Here is a 24,155-nt window from a genome sequence, read left to right as displayed (position 1 = left end):
ATGTGCAAGGCAGTTGCTAAATGAGGATTACCAGCACTCCATTCTATGTTCTTTAGAATGTTATGTTGAATATTTATCCAAGAAGTTTGTTGAAGGGATAAAAATATTACCTACATGTGTTCTATTTAAGTAGCTCCAAGAAGCCAGTCCTGTTGGCAATCCTGTAAGTAAATCTGGCATTGAGTCTGAGAGGCTATGTCACTGCTCAGGAATGAAATAGCAAGCAAATTGCTGGCTAACAGTTGATGTTTAAAACTCTAAGGCAGCAATGGCTGGAGGAGGGAGTGTGCAATCTTAAGAGTGTGTGTGTGATACAAATATCAATTTCTCACAGATTTTGTACTAAAATAATAATAATACCCCCCCAAAAATGGTACAACAAAGTAGCAACAATGGTGCATTGGGATATCTGCAAGAAATGCCATTTTCTTGCAAGCAAGAACTGGTGGGACCACAAAATAGTCGAAGTCATAGAAAATGAAGAAGCTAAAGTGCTCTGAGACTGTAGAATTCAGACAGACAAGCACCTACCACGTAACATCCAAGACTTAACAACTATCAATAAGAAAGACAAAAAAGTCTGAAAATGGACATGACAATACCTGGAGACAGCAGAATAGTATAGAAAGCAATTGAAATAGCACTTAGACATATACCACTCCACAGTGCTTTACAGCAGTATCGGAGGGGTTTACAACATCAGCATGTTGCCCCCAACAATCTGGGTCCTTATTTTACCAACTTACGAAGAATGGAAGCCTGAGTCAACCTCAAGCCTGTCATGATCAAACACCAGACTATGGCGGAGTTAGCCTGCAATACAGCATTCTAACCATTCTGCCATTAGGGCTCTTCAAAGAACTGGAGAAAATAACAAAATACAAAGACTTGCAAATAGAAGTAGAACGACTATGGCAAAAAGTACAGCAAGAATAGTACCAATAGTGATAGGCACCTTGCATGCAATCCCAAAACATCTGGAGCAGCCCTTGAACACTACTGGCATTGACAAAATCACTATCAGTCAATTGCTGAAGGCAGCTTTACTTGGAACAATTGCATCCTGTGACAATACCTATAACACCATCAAACAGCAACATCTGCCTATTCCAGGTCCTTGGAAGGACTTGATAGGTGGATAAAAATGCCAGATCCAGTGTAAATATCTGATTGACTGTGCAACCAACCATAATGACTTGAAATAATCAGCAAGCCAAATAATAACGTAAAAAGAAAATTAAGAATTCCAGCAGCACTGACCCTTCTATCCATTTTATACCAAATAATAGTTAAATAAAACCACACACACACACACACAAACACAAACACACACACACACAGTTTTTTTCAAGTCAATAGAAGTGATTAAATCACTTTTGAAAAAGGAGTATTCAACTAATAATTGGTCAGATTAGAATTTGGTTAGAAATACTAGTAAACCCTATGGAATTCTTGGTACTATCTGAGCTTGGTTCTTTGCCTGCAGATATTTTATTACCCAACTATCATCAGCAATAGTGAGTGTGGGATTCACTGCCTATTTATATACAGTAGTTTGGCCTGCCAGTGTTAGTGGGATGAGCCTTCTCAGGGATCAACATGAGGCTAAAAAGAAGTTTTTCAAACTAGTCTCTGATAGGATTCTGATAATAAATAAATTCCTAAAGTTGCTATTTTCAGGGATGGGATTATTTGCAGGTAGAGCTAGGGGCTAAAAGGGGCTCCAATTTGCTTCTGAGGTTTTCTTTAAAAAGTAAGTAACCATGTTAGATTTTGGAGCTGAGTAGGCTGAGTTAAGTCCACCTCCTCTGGAACTGCTAGCTACAGTACATAACCAAGCAAGTTAACTGCATTTCTGCAATGGCCATATCTAAAGTGGCTTGTGTTGAAGGAGATTTTCAAAATGTAGTAGTTGCTGAAAACTGTGAGAAAAGAAAAGAAGTTTATCACCTCCTCTTCTACCACTACAACTGCAGAGGCTCAATGATTCAAAAAAAAAGCTTTACTATGGTTTCTTATAAATTGGCACTGCATCACTGAACTATTGCCAAATCCCCAAAGTAGGTAATATTATGTGAGTCCTAAGCTGATTCCAGAGCTGCTGCAAACCTTTTATGTGGAGGTGTCCTCTCCCTGACATCCAAAATGAAGTTGAACTATCAAAGTTGCCTTGAATCCCTTGAGGAATGAGAATTGTATACTTAAACCTTCTGAAACTGGATAATTCAAACAGACATAAATAAAAAAGGTTCTGACCAGTCTTTGTTGCTCCTCCTGATGCTTTTTCAGCTGTTCCACCATCATCTGGAACTCTTCTTCTTTTTCTTTTTCTTCCTGGAAGGTGGCATCATTCTGCTCTGCATAGGCCATTGCCACCACAGCCAGGATTAAATTGATGAGATAGAAAGAGCCCAAGAATATGATCACCACAAAAAAAATCATGTATGTTTTCCCAGCTGCTCGCAGGGTCTAGAGAAAAAGAAGAAAAAATTCATCCTTCTTGATATCTGGTAATCCAGAATTGCATTCTCATATATAACCTTTCTAGACAGTCATTGAGATGGGTCTCAATGATTAGTCTCGATGATTACCATCCAGTTGTACTTACATCCATCATTATGAAATGCTTTGAGAGGCTGATAAAGGACATTATTGTATCTAGCCTCCCACCAGCATTTGACTCACTTCAGTTGCTTACCATCCAAATCGCTCTACTGTACAGAGGATGCTATTTCTTCTGTTCTCCACCTGAGTTTGGAGCACTTAGAGGAAAGAAATACTCATGTGCAAATGCTGTTTGTTGACTTCAGTTTGGCATTTAATACAATCGTTTCTCAGCATCTAATAGACAAACTGGGCCTTTTAGGCCTTAATGCTCCTTTGTGAAACTGGATTCTTGATTTTCTTCTTGATAGGCCCCAGTATGTGCGAGTTGGGACTAATATTTCTAACACCATTTTCTTGAGCACAGGTTCTCCTCATTGTTGCATCCTAAGTCCGCTGGTGTTAACCCTGTTGACCCATGACTGTTGCGCAAGGTTGCCACCAACCATATTGTGAAGTGTGTGGATGATACAACAGTAGTGGGCCTTATTCAAGATGACAATGAGGGTGCTTACCACAAGAAGATAGAGGGTTTGTGAACTGGTGTAAGAAAAGCAGCCTAGTTTTAAATGTTGGAAAAACTAGAGATCATTGTCAATTTCAGACAAGGCAGGCACAGCCACACTCCTCTATGTATTAATGATTCACCTGTGGAGCTGGTTAGCAGGCATCTAATTTCTGGATGTGCAGCTAATGAGTAGGCTGGTTTGGTTGCTCAACAGCAAGACATTGATGAAGCGGGCACAGCAGCACCTGCATTTTCTGCGTCACATGAGAAAAGTACGTCTTCCTTCCCCTGTCCTTACCACTTTCTACAAAGGGACAATTGAGAAAATCCTATCATATCATATTACTGCCTGGTTTGGAAGCATTACTGCTTCAGACAGGAAGGCGGTGCAGAGAGTGGTGATGACAGCAGGAAAGATTATTGGCAGTTCACTCCCTTCTATCCAGGATGTGGCATATAAGCAATGCTTTAGCAGGGTCCGCAGGATTGTCTGGGACATTATACATCCTCTTCACAGCCTATTTTCCTTGTTACCTTCTGGGAGGAGGCTTCATGATATCCAAAAGAGAACATCCAGATTCAGTCACAGTTTTGTTCCGTACAGTATCAACCTTGTTAAACCAGTGTGCCCACAGTAAAAAAAAAGTTCCTTATTAGTCTAAGCCAGGGGTAGGCAACCTTGGCTCTTTTATGACTCATGAATTTCAACTCCCAGAATTCCTGAGCCAGCCGGCCGGTGTAAGGTCCACGAGTCATAAAACAGCCAAGGTTGCCTACCCCTGGTCTAAGCAATGTATTTTGAACATATTCAAAGCCTCTGTTCTATATTTCACATATTGCTTGGCATTTTGAAATAGATTTCTGAGGTTTAGGACCAAACTAAATAAACTGATGGTTGGTGGTCATTATGGAAAAGAAGCAGATACAGAAACAGACTTTGAATTGACCCAATTAGATCCTTACGTTCATATCTTCTCAGTGGAGCTCCCACTTCTCCATCTTTTTGTAAAACAATCAAAGGAGAGGAATCTGAACTGGTGCTGAGTCCCTGCACTCTGTTTTCCTTTATACTGGTTCCCATTATTTCTCCTATTAAGGAAAATTAAGAGGGGTCTACATACAAGTCCATGTGGGAGAAATTTTAACTGGAAAAATAGCATGGGAAGAAGTCTCTCCACCCTTACACCTGCATGTATTCCATACACGTTTAGAAAAGTTTAAAAGACAGAATATCTGGACCAATGTCTTCAGTGTCTTCTCTAGTTGGGGTTTATTTCATCTGGTGAAATAAAAGCAATCCCATCATATGATCAAAAGCTTTCATAAACATTGGCAAAAATGCTGGGGAACAAATAAAAGGAAAAAAATTAAAGGAAGTTCCTGAAACAGTAATATTATATAAACTTACCAGCTGGAAGAGATTCTCCCAATAGTCCTGAGTCATGAGGCGAAAGAGTGAAAGGAATGCCCAGCTGAATGTGTCATAACTTGTATAGCCATAATTTGGGTTTTGGCCAGCTTTCATGCACAAAAACCCTTCCGGACATTGTCTACGGTGGATTATACAAAAAAATCCAATATAATATTATCATATTAAAAGAGAAGCATTTTCTTCCTGAATCTAATGCATAATCTAGATAGTTACCATAACCATTCTTGTCCCTAGTTATAGATTAGACTCATTTCTGCCTTCTAGTATTGTACAATGAGCTGACAATTATCATATTGTATATAGCTTTTCCTAGCAATTAATTCCAAAACCCAATTGTTTGAAATTATTTTTACAATATGTTCTTGTCAGTTTTATGGATTATTTGGGAAACCAGAAATATATATATTCAAAAGGAACAGAAATTAGTGAATTGCTAGGAGCCAGTACTAGTTTTATTCTACCTTTTAATATATAACTCGGGGTGGTGAACATCAGTGCTTTTTTTCTAAAAAAAAAAAGGTGCCGGAACTCTCATCTTGGCGGGCGCAGGAGGCGGGGTGGGGTAGGGGTGGGGCGCTGATGCAGTCACAGGTGCGAAGGGTGTTGGCAGTGGGCTCCCCCCCTGGGGCTGGAGCCGGCGCGGCTGGTGCTGTGGGAGCAGCAGAGCCCACTCTATATGGCGGGGCTGCGCGGTGCGGGCAGCGGAGGCGGTGCGGGCCAGGCGATGTTTTAATCTTATGATTTTAAATATATATCTTTTTCTATTGTAAGTTTCCCCAAACCTCGCCATGTGGATTGCATACAAATATTATATAATTGGTAAATAAAGGTAGAACCTATGTCAAATATACATCAAATGATAATATGCTTCCCTCCAAAGTCAATTCTTGCTCAATGACAGACCAAGGAGTTAACTCAGAAAGGCAAGAGGAAAATGTAGAAGAGATCTGTGCAACTTGTAAAAGGGAAAAGCCCACACTGATAAATTAAAAATCTTTCTGGTCTGCAAAGGAATGCTGCTGGGCTAATCAATGATTTGGTGACTAGAGCAGCATCTACAGTGTTGGAGTTCGTGGTCATGGTAAGCCATGGAGGCACTAGGCAACATGACTTTTAGGGCAGTGGTGGTGATTTTATTACTTTAAAAAAAAGTCTGTGCTCTGTCCAAGGGTGCTTGGTAGGCTACATGTACAGGCCTGGTCTAGAATTTATTTTGGAGCATTCAACTATCTAGAGCAGGCATGTCAAACTCATTTTGTTTGAGGCAACTTCTTATAAAAGAATTGCCATTAATTTGTTTTAATAAAATAATTTAAATCAATTTTTCACTTGGTTTCAAATTAAATGAATTATATTGGTTGACAATGAGATATTTTTTTTAGTACAATTGCCAAATGCAATAAACTGGTTTTAGGTATATGTTACTGGAAGGAAAAAGCAATCCCTGTTGTGTTACTGATCCCAGAGAAACATTTGCATGTATGCAGGTATCCTTAGGGTGCCATAGTTATGGATGAAAACTATCGGTTGCAAAGTTGGCATTTCTGGATGTAATACAGATATTTTGGACTTATTTTTGCTTCTTTGCATGTTTGATACTTTTAAAAAGGCACATGGTACTGACTACACTTATGCACATATGTAACATGATCACTGCTTGTCCAAAGTTTTACTATACAGATAATACCACCAGAAATTATTTTAGCCTTTTTAATAAATGTTGTTATTGATGTTAAGCTCACCAGGGAAAACATCATATATTGTTATGTATATACTAGGTTAATTATTTAAAAGTGAAGTGCAACATAACTAGATTCTAAATAATCTATTTTTCAAAACACACAACAGTCCAAACAGTAAAAGTAAAGTCCAAATTAAGAATATTTCATTCTTAAGAATTGTTTAGATTCAAGATAGTTTTCAAGAGTGTACAAAAGATACTATTTTTTTTCTAGAATCAGCTAAATTAGACACATTACATTGAGAAAAATGTTTGTCATTTCTTTGCTGTTACCTTTGATTTCATTGCAGAGATGTTAACATAAATGGATTATTTTGTTATCTAATTTTACTTTCCAAAAGACAGAAGCAGATGAAAAATGTGAGGTTCTTTCCTGTTGGCTTTTTTGAATTAGCTGTTTTAGATTCTAAGTTTAGTTCCGAAAGAAGTAATCCTGTAAATAATTTTAATGTCCTCCTCTTTTATGACTCAAGGACTTCAACTCCCAGAATTCCTGAGCCAGCATGGCTCAGCTTGGAAACCTCTCCCTTTCCCCCCAGCATGGCTGGCTCAGGATTTCTGGGAGTTGAAGTCCATGAGTCATAAAAAAGAGCCAATATTGCTAGCCCTGCAATAGGCTTAGGAAAGCCAATAATGGAGCTGGTTTGTTTTTGGTTTTTTGCAAAAAAGGTGCCAGAACGCCGTTCTGAGCGTTCTATGAGAAAAAAAGCCCTGTTGAACATTCCTAATGCTCCTGCCTTCTCTTTTTCTCACAGCAACAATCCTATGAGGAATTTGGGCTGAGAGAGGATGACTGGTGCAAAGCCACTCATCTGGCTTTCATGCCTAAATGAGAGCTAGAACCCAGAGTCTTCTGGTTGCTAGGCCAGCACTTTTTTGCTGCAACAAACCGGATCTCATGTTATTTTCTTAGACATGAAGCCCCCTCCTCACTCCATAAAAGATTCAATCATTGTGAGAAACCTTACTCACCCAGCATCAGAGCTGTTCCCACAGAGCAAGGCATCAAGTGCTCCATCGAGGAAATAGAAATTGTCTTCATGAGCAAACACAAAATAAAATAAAAATAAAATAACATTTTAAAAAGCAGGAATGAAAATTGACTTTGGAACAATTTCGCCTTCATTTAAAAATTGTCAGAAGAATACCCAAAGAAATCATAAATTAGGTGAGCCAGACTTGTAAGCAGAAAGTAAAACATCTATGCAGATGCTATGAATAGGAATTAATCAAGTTGAACCATGGCCATGACATTGAAAAATGAGAGTACATATTTATTTTAGCCTTGAGATTAAACATATACCTACTATATTATCACAAATGAATCCCCTCCCTATAAATGCTTTGACTAAAAGTAAAATAAAATTTCACTAGAATGAAAATTATCTTGGATCTCATATAGCTGCATCTACAGTAAGATACTTAATGGGAATCTGTGTGATAAAGAATGGCTCATATTTCCTTCCTTCCATAATCATGAAAGTCACTACTATGGGTAAATTATCTTTTTTTGTTTTTGTTTTATCTGTTTCATAGGATTCTTTTAAAATGGAAAGTGATTTGGTCATGGCAATCTAACTTCCTTGGAGACAGATCAGAAACTGAGTGCAAAAGAATTGAATAAAATTAAAACTGAATATGAAAATCTAAAGTAATTTAGTGACTTCTTTCTTCAAACACAAATAAAAGCTCATATATTAGAAAATTTGAAGTGTATATGAGAATTTGTGGGTACATAAAATAGCAAAGGAGAAGTGAAAACAACAATTAGTCTTAAGAGAAAACTTTCACTTGATTTCTGTTTGATTTAGGGACTGGTGAGAAGAATTTCCATGAAAATTCTGATCCTGATCTTTCACACAGTGGGCAAAGTTTGATTTGCCACCTTAAATGCTAACACTGAAAGGATGGGGGTGGGAGTGAAAGTGAAATATTAAAGAAAAGAACTGTACATCTCTTCTCCCATTCTGAAATTGGCATTAGAGGTAGAGCAGATCATTGACAACATAGGAATGTTTTACTGTCTATATTTGCTAGCAAAACAAATTTGTGTTTAATAAATAGGGATATTCCAGGATTTTGTTAAGTCCATGTTCTTTAGAAAATGAATCTAATTCACATAGAGATTAAATGCATATTGGAATTTTTTGAGATGACAGAGCTGAACAAACTCACAAACCTTTCTTACAGTCATCAAGGAGTGACTTATAAAACCCATAAATTGTACTACAGACCTCTATAATTACCTTGTATTAGCTATAACTGTTTAAGATTGTTCCAGATGGTATTACCATCCTTATGACAATGTTCATATGGTCATTTTGACCAAATGTTGTATTGAAGAACATCAGAAAGGCTTGTTATGTTAGGCTCACCTATAAATTTGATTTATAAATAAATGAATAACTTTTAACAACTTAATAATTCTTAATAACTTATTTTGAAATATTTTACGTGTTTCACAAAAGTTGCAAATTTGCTCAGCATGGGAAATAATTTAATTTTTGTTTTCAGCTGCCAAAAACTGGTGAACAAATTATATTAATGTATTTTTAGCATTAGCTAAATTATTAGCAAATTATTCAGATTTGGTCTTTATTACTTAGTTATGTTTCTCCTGATTACTTTTCAGAGTAGTTAAATAAACCTTCTTAAAATATGTATTAATATATATCTCTGTATGTGCTTTCTCTCTCTCTCTCTCTCACACACACACACATACAAACACACACACACACACACACACACACACACACACACAGAGAGAGAGAGAGAGAGAGACAAGACAGACAGACAGATAGTTTGCTTTTGTTTTTTCCTCCGCTCTCTTTTCCTCACTATTTTGGTTTTCCATTTTTATCTTTGATAACTGAATTTATTTCAATTCTTACCTTCATTGTTAATGTACTCATCCCAGTCAAAGGTATCATTCCCCGTGAGAGTAAAATTGTCATTCAGAGTGCTGTTATCAAATGGATCCCTCCATAAGACATCTTGCAGGGAGTCATTAGTGAAGGATGGCCCTAAAGCATCCTGCAGAGTGTCATTGGAAAAAGGTGGCCATCGAACACATTTGTGTCGCAAGTTCCCCATGAACAGTTGCAGGCCAATGAGGGCAAAGACCGCCAAACAGAACACAGTGAGGATCATCACATCAGAGAGCTTCTTCACAGACTGGATCAAAGCTCCCACAATTGTTTTTAGACCTTTTGGAGGGAAGAGTCAGAGAAGAGAGAGAACAGAAATTTCCATTTGTTTAAGCAATAAAATGGATTTTCTTCCAATTTCATTTTTTTTTAAAAAGTATTATTTTATGAATTATATTTGTTGGCAGAAATATTTCAAGAAGCGACATTTTGAAAAGAATTGATGAATTATATTTGTTGGCAGAAATATTTCAAGAAGACACATTTTGAAAAGAATTGAAAGGATAGTTACATAAGCTACGTCAAGTCATTTTTGCTGTGCTTTAAATTAATTTAATTTACATAATTCCAGATGATGAGTATACAAAATGAATTTACTTTGTCTTCACTACCATAATTATATATATATATTTTTTAAAAAGGCAACCAAAATTCTTCTTTTTACTATAATATTAACTACAGACTTCCTGGTCCAGTAAAGAGGTATCTCTACCTCACTCTTCTACTAGTCTAATTGATTTGTATGAAAAAAGCAAAATTCCTAAATCATCTTTAGCCTTGTCACCTCTGTTATGTACCTGGAATGACTGTGATAGTTTTAAGCGCTCGAAGAACACGGAATGTCCTTAGAGCAGAGACATTGCCCAAGTCTACGAACTCTGTGACATAACTAGGAAAAAAAGGGCAGAAAGCTGTTAATATAAAGACAATTTACAGAGGGAATATCAACAAGCTAGAGAGATAGAACTGGAGATAGAAAGGCAAAACGACAACTTTTACTTAGAAAATATTATTTGTAATTCCTGTTACTAAAATAAGACAGGCAGACTTTAATGAGGCAGATAAGCCTACTTCTATTAGATTCAGTTGGGTGTATGTCAGAATGTATAAAATTTTAAAAGGACAATATTCTTCATTAATCTTTATTTTGAAGAAATCATATAGACCTGTATTAAGTTTAAGTATTCAACAAATGTAAAACAATTCAAAGATTCATTCTTGCTTACTACAATTACAGGCTAAGTGTAACTAAACATGTGAATATCTCTTTAAACATTTATTTACTGTTTACTTATAAATGCATATTTTGGTAATATTACATTACATAATTTTCTTAATTAAGCAAAATCCAACCCATCTGGAATTTTATTATATTAAAGTTTTTGAAATATTTTATATAATTTTGCATATACATACAGTATATGCATATACATATACATATATATATATATATATATATATATATATATATATATATATATATATATATATATATATATACACACATATATATATATATTGGATTGACATATTCAAATTTAAATTACATTTGGACTTTATATCTACGGTGTTCATTTTATAATTGCCTGTTGGAAAATGTGGGTTTAATTTCATACACTCTTGAGTCATTTATTTTAGGTTTGGTCACTGGTTGGAACAAAGAATTTCAGAATTCACCTATTCTTTAGGTTCAAGTTGAAAATTACAATTTATTCAATCTCATACTACTATTTGGCTCTGCTGAAATCCTGTTGGGATCCTTGTATGATTAGGGCCAGCCCTTGAAAATCGGATAGTTATCTAACTGTTGGGGTTAACGTGCCATCTATCCATCCTTGTATGTGCAGAAAACTATGACACGCTGGTCCCATTCACTTAATGCTAGTTAGCTAGCTACCTAGATATGGAAATATATAGAGAAAATATCAGTTTTATGATAATGAAACATATATATGCAAAAAAAACAAATCTGATAGCACTAAGGAACTCTCATTTCAACCCTGACTACAAATATTCTCTTTTCTTAATATCAGGTTGTATGTATAATTGTTGCTTTTTATATGTTAGAAAGAAAGGATAATTCAGTTTAAAAATAAAATTGTTTTTTACACTAATAGCACCCTCATCTTGACAATCATACACAGTAAATTAAAGGGAAGCTGAAAAAGTGCTGAATGCCATGATAACAAAAAGGAGATAACGTCACCTGTTGCCATCCTCTGTTATATCTATTTAGTTCCTTCAGTCCATCCCAAATCAAATAAACTGCTGTAAAGCTTCTTTTATGCATGCTCTGCCAGGCCAACCTGACAACACCCTAAATAGAGGCTATGGTTTAAATTATATTAAATTATATTCTGAGCTAATTTAGCTAGAGACCAGCCAGATCACTCAGGGACCAATCTTTACCATTAATTATCAGATTGGATTGCAATCTATAAGCATAAGGGGAGGGGACAAGTTACTAAGTTTTCTTAATTGATTTTCTTACTTTAAGGTAAAGGTAAAGGTTCCCCCGCACATGCGTGCTAGTCGTTTCCGACTCTAGGGGCCGGTGCTCATCTCCGTTTCAAAGTCGAAGAGCCAGCGCTTGTCCGAGGACGTCTCCGTGGTCATGTGGCCGGCATGACTAGACGCCAAAGGCGCACGGAACGCTGTTACCATCCCACGGTAGTGATCCCTATTTTTTAACTTGCATTTTTACATGCTTTCGAACTGCTAGGTTGGCAGAAGCTGGGACGAGTAACAGGTGCTTACTCTGTTACGCGGCACTTGGGATTCGACCCGCCAAACTGCCGACCTTCTGATCGACAAGCTCAGCGTCCTAACCCACTGAGCCACCGCGTCCCTTTTTCTTACTTTAGTATACTATTATTATTCACTGAGTTCTCCTAAAGCTTAATAAGCTCTCCAAAATTTCATTTGTAATTAAAAACTCTAAGGGAACAAACATGTTTCAAAGTTATAAAAGCAAAATACTATAAAATCAGGAACTATAAAAAATGGCATGAAGTAAGCTAAATAAAGCTATCTTAGTCAATTCTGCTTGAACTCAGAGAAGTAGGATATACTTCCTTGAAAAAATACACTTTGGGGATGGAGTTAAGAATTGTGGTTTCATGGATTGCTATAACAAGGAATTATTTCTTCCATTCAATTTCCCACAGCTGATTTTCATAATACACTTGCAGAATGCAACATACGCCATGACGATGACACAGAAATCCAGCCAATTCCAAGGATCTCGCAGGAATGTAAAGCTGTCAATACAGAATCCCCGAGCAAGTACCTTGATCGTAGCCTCAAAAGTATAAATGCCAGTAAAGGTATATCTGTGAACAAGCAAGCATTGATTTTTTTAAGGTGACAAAACAAAATCCAGCTTTAATAAAAGCAGCAAAAATAGGATAAAATTACAAATAATTTAGAGCAAAAGAAAGTTGGTCGATATTTATTTCCTAGACATAATTCCACTTCACAGTTAAAATTTCAGTTTTGAAAGCCTTCTAACTTGTAGCTATTCAACTATCAAACCTAAAGAATTTCCATTAAAAATGGACATAGGACTTCATGACTTTTTGCTATACTCTTTTCATACACTTACTTTACTTAAATATCCACCCCAAAAAAGGCCTACAAAGGGCCAAAAATATTTATCCTACCTCCCCTGCTATCATCATATCTTTCCCAAAGTGCATCAGAAACATGTTGCACAAACACTGAGAAACTGATGCTACATGTATATATTCTCCTTTGCAACACTGAGTATTTTAATTATATTGATAATATATTTTAAAATATTAATAAGATGTTGAATTAATAGATAAAATATAGAAAACTTGAGAGCCACTTGAAGGATTGAAAAAGTAGTGAATCTGATGCCAAAATCTGCATTCAATTTTATATCACACACATTTCATCAAGAAAATTTAGTTTATCATTAAAAATACATTGTGAGCCTTTACAAAAGATTGTATGTGCATCCTTTCCAGGAATGTGGCCCTTTTCCAACACTCTGTCAAGATTAATCTTTCAAAAAGATACAAAGATTTTCTAGGTGTGAAAAAAAATCTGCCTTATTGTCTTTTCCCTCATATGCAAACAGTTCAGATACTAAATGTGCGTAAATATTGGTAAAAGTTAAGGTGATTGGAATTCAGATCACACGGGTTTCACTTTCTCTTGTGAATTCTTGCCCTTCTGCATTAGTATTCTTCTTCACCCATTCTAAGCAGTAAGTACTAGGCATTAAATCATTAAAGATGGAAGGGAAAAAAGAGAACACTTACTCCACATCCTTGGCCCATACTGGAGGGTCACTCAGAGTCATGAAGACACAGTTGGCTAAGATGGTTATCATGATAAACATACTGAATAATTTGAATACAAAGTCAAGGAAAGGCGCCAAAGCTCTACTGAAAATACCCCTTCCCCACAAAATACTTATTTCTTAAGAAGTACACTCTTTGTGGACAGTAGTAGCACTTTCAGCCAGAGTCCAAAAAGTCACAGTTCAACTAATTAAACTAAAGCTATAAACAAAGCTTTGGGCATGTGCTTGTTAAAAAATCGTACATTTCTGGTAGCAATCAACTTTTCAAGTAAAAGAAAAGTTGTTTAGAAATGTAGTTTAAGGCTATGTTCAATGGAAAAAAAACTTTAGCATGCTATTTGAATTCCTCTCTTGCTTTCCCTGATAGCTGCACATAGCAGAATCCCAAAATACAACTGTCTTTTGTAATATTATAGAGGATGGTGGGGACAACTATTAAGTTATTAGTAACCCTAAAAATATAACTACCTTGTAAAATGTAAGCCAACAAACTGGGGAAAATGGCGTAGGAATATGAGATGAAAATGGTGGTGAATTAAGCTGGTATTCAATGTTGGATAAGGAAATGGTATGATAAAGTGAATATTAAAATAAATCCTTGTCATTTAGAGACATAAAATGTATTGACAGATTGTCCTATATACAGAGAGATGTCAGAGGGTCAGATGGTCAGGATAGGAGCTCATATAGATATACACACAGACAACACTTAAACCAGGGTGGGGAACTATGGCCCTTTTATAACTTGTGGACTTCAACTTCTAGAATTCCTGAACCAGCCATGCTGGTTGGAATTGAAGTCCACAAGTCATAAAAGAGCCATTGTTCCCCAACTCTGTCTTAAACAAATAGAGGAAATTTATTCTAACCACTAGGATACCTACAAAAATGTAATAGCTTGAGCTAAATATACAAGAGAAAATATATTTATGAAATGTAGTAGGTATATTAAATGTGTGGGGAGGGGGTGTGTGCATGTGCATGTGTGTTCTTAATTCTCAATTTCTCAATTCTTCTTACTTTGTCTTATGCTGTATTTTGGCTTCTTTTTTTACTTTTTTATCTCAATAGCTCATAACGGAATATCTGTGGGTTCTCGTGGATGTTATACTACAAAACAAAATCTTTAAGCCTTTAACTCATAAGATTTACTGTCTGATATTTAAAATTCCTTAAATAGGACACACTCTGGTCTCTTGGTCTCTTCATGTGTTCACAAACTGCTCCAATATGTACTTCCTGGTTTTCCTCCTCATCCAGGACTGAATCATTGGGCTTGCAAGCTATATTCACTTGTTTACCATGTGACATCTTATTAAACAGCATGTTCTGCAAAATCTGTTATAACACCACCGTCCCACACACATATACCTTCCTCTGCTTTCCCTTTTTATATCTTATATACAGGTCATATATATGCCACTTTATGGGTACCTTATTTTCCCCCTTTTTGTGTACATTCTTATGATTATCTGTTGAGTTATCTGCTTTCCCTAAAAAAACCCATAACCTTGGGAACTGCTTTCCTTCAATTAGGTACTTGAACCTGCCACAGCAGAGAACAGATCCAAACAGATGTTGATGAACTACAACTTCCAACAAATCTAGCCAGCTTCGTCAGTAGTAAAGGTTGGCCACAGATATCCCATATTTTACTGACCAGAAGTCCCCAAAACCACCACCCGGTGTGGAACCACTCCATATCCAGCTCAAGCATTTTGAGGGATATGAATGTATAAGCACTTTGATAGCACAATTCCGGATAATGTGGAATGGATCCAACATGTAGAGAGCCGGAGTGGCACTGAACCGGAATATAGTTTTTCCTTTGTTGAGGATGATGTATGTCTGAAGAAAAAAAGAAAAATATTAATCAAGTGGCAAAGTGACACTATCTCTACTATTAAAGTGATTCAGCTCAGAAGAACAATAATAATAAACAATTGTTGCTCTTAATTATATAATACCAAATCATCTGTAACTGAACAAAAAAAATAATAAGTTTGATTTAGAGGGCTGAAAAGGTTCTTGCTGGTTATGCAGCTGATTTTCTTGTTAAATGATGACACAAAATATTGACATTGACTCCAGCACAATATTATTTTCAATCACCTTTCCTACACAATTAAATTTTATAAGAGATCACCAAGCAGATGACAACACTGGATATTATACCAGTCAGAGAATGTCGGCTGGTGACCCCCAGGGGGAGAGCATTCTCGGTGGGTGCACCAATCCTTTGGAACCGCTTACCGGCTGAACTCCGGATGGCCCCCGACCTTCGCTCCTTCCGGCGTGATCTAAAAACTTATCTATTCGAACAAGCCGGCCTGGCCTGATGGGTTTGGGTTTTAACATTATTTTAACTAACCTACTACATTGGGCACAATCATTTAACTTTAAATCTTGTATCCTGTATTCTTATTTTATTGCCCTGTACACCGCCCTGAGTCCTTCGGGAGAAGGGCGGTATATAAATCAAATAAATAAATAAATAAATAAATAAATAAATAAATAAATAAATAAATAAATAAATAAATAAATAAATAAATAAATAATGATGATTGTTTTGTGATGAAATATCTTTAATATGCTGCAGTGGAAATTTCTGAAATTATGTATATTACAAATGGAATATTCTCATTATTGAAATTGCCTTTATTTGCTAATGACATCTCTTATTGATAATTATGTATATTGTGTATGAACATCTATTAATATTGTGCAACATTTTGGTAATGTCCTGGTCTGAGGTTTAACACTACTAAATGCAACCACTAGACTAGATTATAGATGGTGGAACATCTAAGAAATAATAATTAGATATATAATCTTATCTAATAAACAGACATTAATAATTAGCAGTAACATTAGTAGGATATAGGATAGTAAAACACAGAAAAATATTACTGATATGATCAAAGTATGCCACCAGTATTTAGCCATTGTAAATGGAAGTATGTAGTCTGAAACATGTATTGGCAGTGGCATATTAGAGTAGTAAGTAAGAAATATATTCATACCCTCAAATGAGATAAAAGTGCAGACTGTTCAAAACTTTTTGAAACAGAACCATTTGAAGTAGAGGTGTAAAAATATTGGTAACAAATAAACCTATTATTGGTGACAATATAAAATAGTAGTAACATGGAAAGTTATCAGGTTATTTAATTAACTTATAAACTTATAAACATCCTAAAAGTTCATATGTGTAATGTTTCTTTGGAAATTTGCAGTCCGTTGTTTTTCAACTCTTGCTTGAATTCTTTTAAATACCTGAAAATAATTAATTTGAAATACTTTATTTGCAGATATAAACATGTTATTTAAAAAATCTTAGATAAGTAAAAAAAGGTAAAGGTTCCCTGCACATGCGTGCTAGTCGTTTCCGACTCTAGGGGCCGATGCTCATCTCCGTTTCAAAGCCGAAGAGCCAGCGCTTGTCCGAGGACGTCTCCATGGTTGTGTGGCCGGCATAACTAGACGCCAAAGGCACACAGAATGCTGTTACCTTCCCACCGTAGTGGTCCCTAATTTTCCACTTACATTTTTACGTGCTTTCAAACTGCTAGGTTGGCAGAAGCTGGGATGAGTAACAGGTGCTCACTCTGTTACGTGGAACTCGGGATTCGACCCGCCAAACTGCCGACCTTCTGATCAACAAGCTCAAGTAGCTATAAATAGCTAAAATCTTATTGAATTTGGGGGGGGAATAGAATTACAGAACTATGGAACTGTTTTGTCTAACTTTCTGTACTATGGAGGAAAACCAAACTTATTCTCAAGAAGTGGCTGTCCTGTTTCTCCAAAGAGGGAAAATCCACAAGTATCTTAGTTAGACTGTTCCCCTATTTTATTTGCAGTGTGTTCTTATATTTAAGTGTAAACTAAGTATCTGCAACCTGCACCTGTTATTTCTGGTCCTAGTTACTGGGGCAATAGAAAGTTGCTCCTGACTTTTTTTCCCTGTAGCAATCTTTGATGTGCTTGAACAATGATATCATGCCTTCCTTCAATTTCCTTTACCCCAAAATAAATATCTTTACTTCCTTCTTACTATCCTCAAGTCCCTATAGCAACTCTATTACCCTCTTCTGAACTTGGGCCCTTCCTGGCTTTCCGCTTTATTTGAGGACATATATTTTGAATTCAATACCTTTGTGGAACTGGGAGACATTGGGATGGCAGTATCACTTAATTATAAAATCATATAATAAATTTTCATTCTGGATAATATCAATCTGAAATAAAGATAAATCCTTTGTTTTTAATTTTGAATCCTGAACAATAGAACAAATATAATATATATTATCTTATATATATATATTATGATCTTAAAAGACTAATTTGACAAAAATATACCAAAGAATGTTTAAAAAATTTAATTGTCAACTTAATTTTGTTTGAGTGCAAAATAGCGAGGAGACATTTACTCATATGATATGAACTAGTTCCACTTTTGCTTATTTTGGTTTAATAGCAATCAGTTTTAAATGCTTTAAAATATCAATGCAGTTTATAATTTGAGAACAGCAAAAAGAGGGTACTTTTGATTATGTGCAAGTTAGTGCAACCCTAGATGTACAATCTTGGATTGCTGATTTCTGTTCATTTTGGCTTTATAAAGTGATCGCCAATAATATACAGGTAGTCCTCGACTTACAACAACTGAATCCAAAATTTCTGTTGCTAAGCAAGACCATTGCTAAGTGAGTTTTGACTCATTTTACGATCTTTCTTGCCACAGTTGCTAAGGGAGGGAGGGAGGGCATTCACCCTTGCAAAATTCTGTTACTATATCTTTATAATAAAAGTTTCATTGGACTCTATGGTTTCTTAGTCTGTTCCATCCTGAAGAACTGACCTCAGGGACATATAGTCACAAAGCAGAGACTGAGGCATATACTTTGTTATATTTTTCTTCATTATTGTGATAGGGCCATACTACCATACTACAGCCCTCCACAAGCTGCTGCTTTCCAAATGTGTGTGATTTCATGTCTTGAGATGACGACAGCTGTAGACCAATATATATATGAAGAGTGTGGGTCTGGGGATATAATGAATGACTCTAAAAAATGAAGAAAAGAAATGCCGCCTCAGGAATGATCAGATAAAAAGCAGGGAGAGCCCACAACTAATGGGCAGAGAAAAGAAAGATCCGTCCTAATTTATCAAGCAGTAAAAAGTGGTAAATTTGTATTTCACACTTGCAAAATTCTGTTAATGCAGCTTTACAATAAAGTAGAATTAATACCACTTCACATTTTTATTACTGAATTCTATCTTTCCCTTTAACATTTCTTACTTACTTTCTGATCATTGTAAAATGTATCCAAGTCTTCCAGAGGAACTCCAATGAGTTCTAGAGGAGCGTCCCCGTAAATGAGTGGGAGGTTTTTTCCTTGTTCCAAGTCACTGCGGGGCTTTGGTTGCTTTTCTTCATCAAGAACCTCCTCATGTTTGTTCTTCAATTTCTCAGCTTCCCGCTCTGCAATCCGTTTCTCTATAGCCTTAAGGGACTCCCGGGTAAAAGGGCGGAGACAGTCTGGACCTGGGATGTGGGGCTTGGATGCCATCTTTGCATTCTGCTCTTGGATCAATTCTATGCAGAGTCAGAAAACAATGGAGAGAAGACTAATGAGAAACAAGAGGAAAAGGTTGAATTTTGGTACAACGGACAGGAAACAAGTAACAAGGCATTAATTATGTAGAAAGATAACGGCATTTCATCACCTAAGAAATCAGAGTAACAGTGACCTATCACACAAGAAAATTGTGTGTGGAGTCAGTAAAGGCCATAAAGCTCATTGAAGATGTAAACAACTGTATATTTGTGAATATTATGTTGTATTGATGCTAAATTTATGAACCTGGTCTATGTAGGGCAGTTTGGAAGATAGATGGGGCCTCTAGCAGCAGAGGGAATTCTCCCTCCTTTAGACATGACAAAGTGAACTCTATGGGGGAGGGGAGGTGGTGGTATGTATCTTGCCTACTCTAGGCAGTCAGCCTTGGAGAGAGTTTTGCACTTTGCTGTTTCTCCAGCTGTTGTGAGCCATCATAGGTAGTGTTGGGTTTCAGCAACAAGATGACTCAGGCCATTCCTCCCAAGGAAGAGAAGGAAAGGACAGAAGCAGGAGGAGCCATATACAAGGAAAACAAGGCTAGGCTCGCTACCCTGCCACTTGACAGCCCCACCTGTGGTTCATTTCATAGGCTCTCCCTTTTACTCATATCCTGCTTTACCCAACTGCTTGTGGTCTTTCCATATCATATGCAACGTGCCTCCGTTCACAAACCACAGCTATTGAATGCCATAATCTATTAGCTAACTGTGTCCTTTCAAATCTTCCTTAGCTAAAAAGAACAGCTTCATTTTTAAAATAGTGGAAGATAAATAATTGCTAAGCAAATAGATGCCATGAATATTGGGCAATATTATACAAATGGAGGCTCAAGGGGACCCACCGAGTTATTGGCAGTGTCTTAGTAGCAGGGATCCATATGCAGTTGGAAGCCAAAATAAGTATCACTGTGAAAGTTTCCTTGCTGCAGAGATTCAGACTGAAAGCAAGACGATCCCTAGGAAAAAGAACGTCAATGCAGTGACTTCAGCAGGAACAGAATTTAAGCCCTTATTGCCACACAATTGTACATTTAACTTTGGTCACAGGTAACTAAGATCTGGAAAAGAACAGCCCTAAAGCCATCTCAGGAACAAAAATAGGCAACTATTTGCCTATACAAGCAAGAATTTTCCTTTAATGATTGCTTTTAAAATTGCTTTTAAATCATACATTTGCCATCTCATTTTATAGTCATTTGATATAGAATAATAAACACGATATCCAGATCCCAGTGATGTAAATACTCTAACCTTTTTAACCTTTCATACATGCTAACCATTTGACTTTTCACATTCATATTATCTTATTCCTCCCTATTTTCTCTTTCCAAGGCCACTGATTACACCCTCAAATTCATATCAACACACATACAAATGCATACTCAAAATGAGGTGATAAATACAATATATCTCACTAGCTCAAACACCTTTTCATCAGACCTTTTTCAAGTACAAAGAGGGTTTTTTTTCTTGTTTTTACACTTAGGCACTCCAACTCTCAACCTATTCAAGGTCCTCCAGGTAGTATAAGGGAGGTCAGGTTCTTCAGCTATATCTGTTTATATTTAACATAATATATACTATGTTTTGGGCAGCTTTGAAAATAGGAGTAAAGAGATAACCAAGTTTAAATTGTCATTCTAAAACTGTTATTTGGTAATTAATCAGGAATTATTCACCTAATAGAAAGAAATAAAAAGCTATAAGTAGATAGCTACTAATTACTATTGCAGCTCTCTGAGCTGAAATTCTGAAAATCTTTTAGATAGATCTTGATCATGGGTTGGACATTGCAAAATAGCATGGCATTATACTGTTACATGAAATCTTTACAGGCAGTCCTGAACTTACCGCCATTTGATTAGTGACTGTATGAAGTTATAATGGCACTGAAAAGTGACTTACACTTATGACCACCACAGCATCCACACAGATACTTGATCAAAACCAACATGGTAACCAACATGTATTTACAATGTTTGCAGTGGCCTGGGATCATGTGATCACAATGGGTGACTTTCCCAGCCACCTGACAAGCAAAATCAGATTTGCTTAACAACTGTGTGACTCCCTTAACAACTGCAATAATTTGTTTGACAACTATGGCAAAAAATGTCATAAAACCAAGTGTGAATTGGCAGTGGGAATTCTGATTTTAATTATGGTCATAAGTTGAGGGCCACCTGTATTGAATTCTGTTTCTAGCTGATTGGGAAAAAGTAGTGCTGAGCAGATTGGGGAACAACCATTGTTGGCTTTAATCAAGCAATCTTAGAAGTATCTTTCACTGTGAACAGCATATGAGTTTCTTGTATAATTTGTATAATATAGTAAAAGTACAGTATAACCAGATAACACATCTGGGAACAATCACAGAATGGTCAGTAAGGAAATCATTTAGTATGGAAGAAGGCAAGTTTCCAAATCTTCCAAATAACTTCAAGCATTGGGTTGAACGGCAACTCTTAAAAAGCAGACTTCCATCAAACCTAAAATGGTCCCTGTAATGCAATGTGAGTTGGCTGTGTCTATTTCCTGCTATGGTTCTGATGGCAGACATTAAATTTCCTGCTCTGAAACTTGCACAAAGAATGTTCCTTTATGTTCTGAGATTATATGATGCCTTGAAGGAAGCTAACTTAACTCCTAACGGATGAGAATCTTATACTTAGAGGTGAAACAAGAGCCAGTATTAAAATACCCTTCCGGAGAACAGTTTAAAAAGTAACACCAGGACATAACCTGACTGATCTTACAAGCTTCTCATTGCAGAAGAAATTATACTGAGATAAATACATGAGAAAAGAATGTTAAATACAGAGTACCAAGGATGCTTAATTAAGAAGCAAATACTGTTAATGAATGTTTGGATAGGAGCAGGCATTTAACAAAGTCATTTCTATATCTTATTTCTATATCTATTCAACTTTTCCATAATATCTTAGCATCTTTACAAAACAACCACTGCAGTTATATAAAAGATTAGTGCAAATGATGAGAAATAAAATTTCCTGGAAATTAACAGTAATTTGAAAACAAAAAGTCTGATAATTGATTACAGCAGTCAACACTCTTGCTAGAGAAGACAGTCTGTTCACAACTATTAATGTAACACTGAGCATTATGGTGGGCAATGTGATGAGAAGATAAGGACCTTTGTAACAGTGAAGAACCTTAGTATTTAAAGACGTAGAGAGACACAGTGTGCTCAGATCATGTGAGTGAATATCAACTTTATAAAAGTTGTGTGCAAATCTTGCCCTATTTCATTTTTTCTCCAGCATAGGCCAGTGCAGTGTTTTCTGGTAAGTTCTGAGAATTCAATTTCATCAGTAAAAATCAAATTTCCATATATAAATATTTTTTACTCTAGTAGATGATCAAATGTGAAAGGGGAAAACTTTCAGTCTCCCTTATTTCTCCACTGTTTTTCAGAAGATAGGTTAAAGATACAGAAGGATCTTGACCGACTTGAACATTGGGCCCTATCTAACAAAATGAAATTCAATTGTTGAAAAACGTAAGATTCTACATTTAGGCAAGAAAAACCAAATGCACAGGTATAGAATAGGTGATACCTGGCTCAAGAATAGTAACTGCAAGAGGGATCTTGGAATCCTAGTGAACAATCACTTAAATATGAGCCAACAGTGTGCTGCAGCTGCCAAAAAAGCCAAGGCAGTTCTAGGCTGCATTAACGGAGGGATAGAATCAAGATCACATAAAGTGTTAATACCATTTTATAATGCCTTGGTAAGACCACAGTTTTGGTTGCCATGATGTAAAAAAGATGTTGAGGCTCTAGAAAGAGTGCAGAGAAGAGCAACAAAGATGATTAGGGGACTGGAGGCTAAAACATATAAGGAATGGTAGAAGGACTAGGGGTGACATGATAGCAGTTTTCCAACATCTTAGGGGCTGCCACAAAGAAAAAAGGATCAAATTATTTACCAAAGCACCAGAAGGCAAGACAGGAAGCAATGGATAGAAACTAATCAAGGAGAAAAGCAACCTAGAACTAAGGAGAAATTTCCTGACAGAACAATTAATCTGTGGAACTTGCCTCCAGAAGTTGGGCTGTTCCAATACTGTAAATTTTAAAGAAGAGATTGGACAACCATTTGTCTGCAATGGTATAGGGTTTCCTTCCTGAGCAGGGGGTGGACTAGAAAACCTGCAAGATCCCTTCTAAATCTGTTTTTCTGGTTATAAGAAGAGAAGAAGTAGGTCTTCTATTGTCAGTTCTGAGCAGTAATCACTCTCGTAAGATTGGAGGACTTACAACAAAGAAACTTTTCGCATACTTTTCAGAGTCCAGTCACACAACCAGGTCTTCATGGCCTTACAAAAGGCCAATAGAGTCAGGGCCATCCTGTTCCCTGAAAGGAGGATGTTCTAGAGGGCAGAGGCTATGGCAGAGAAGGGATGTCTCCTGATTCCCAACAGCCAACATGGTCCTCAGCCTGTAGGACTGAATTGGATGGAAAGAAACAATTTGGAGAAGATGGTCCCTTAGGTCAGGTGTCCCCAACCCCCAGTCTGTGGACTGGCACCGATCCACAGCACACCAGGAAACTGTCTGTGCAAACAAGCAAAGCCCCATCCACGGGATGCAGGTAGCACACAAAACCATGCCTCCTCTGGTCCACGGAAAACCCTTTTTCCATGGAACCAGTCCTTGATGCCCAAAAGGTTGGAGGCCACTGCCTTAGGTAACCCATCCCATGCCATGAGGGGTTTTAAAGGTGACAATCACCACCTTGAATTGCACCCAGAGTCACATTGGCAGCCAATGCAGCTCACACAGTAGTGATGTTAAATGTATCAAATATCCCACACCCTTTATTACTTGTGCAGCTGCATTCTGTGCGAACTGAAGTCTCTGAATGCTCTTCAAGAGCAGCCCCGTATAGAATGTGTTGCAGTAATCCAAACAAGAGATCAAAATAGCATGAGTAACTATGAACAAAGTTTCCTGACC

General features: G+C 36.7%; 1 protein-coding gene across 1 annotated transcript in view; it reads right to left on the bottom strand.

The window, feature by feature from the left end:
* The window catches only part of SCN4A (sodium voltage-gated channel alpha subunit 4), a 118,547-nt gene that overhangs the window by 86,093 nt on the left and 8,299 nt on the right, over window positions 1-24,155 (bottom strand). The window contains exons 2-11 of the mRNA XM_081346200.1: window positions 20,017-20,130; window positions 18,858-19,150; window positions 15,206-15,393; window positions 13,502-13,639; window positions 12,416-12,544; window positions 10,010-10,101; window positions 9,177-9,491; window positions 7,258-7,321; window positions 4,521-4,662; window positions 2,257-2,469 (exon numbers count right to left, since the gene is read on the bottom strand). Coding sequence (XP_081202326.1) covers window positions 2,257-2,469; window positions 4,521-4,662; window positions 7,258-7,321; window positions 9,177-9,491; window positions 10,010-10,101; window positions 12,416-12,544; window positions 13,502-13,639; window positions 15,206-15,393; window positions 18,858-19,124 — 1,548 coding nt within the window. The 5' untranslated portion in view covers window positions 19,125-19,150; window positions 20,017-20,130. The remainder of the gene's footprint in view (window positions 1-2,256; window positions 2,470-4,520; window positions 4,663-7,257; window positions 7,322-9,176; window positions 9,492-10,009; window positions 10,102-12,415; window positions 12,545-13,501; window positions 13,640-15,205; window positions 15,394-18,857; window positions 19,151-20,016; window positions 20,131-24,155) is intronic.

The sequence above is a fragment of the Vipera berus genome, assembly GCF_964194415.1.
Source record: "Vipera berus genome assembly, chromosome: Z".
Taxonomy (NCBI): domain Eukaryota; kingdom Metazoa; phylum Chordata; class Lepidosauria; order Squamata; family Viperidae; genus Vipera; species Vipera berus.
This window is presented reverse-complemented; position numbering and strand designations above follow the sequence as displayed.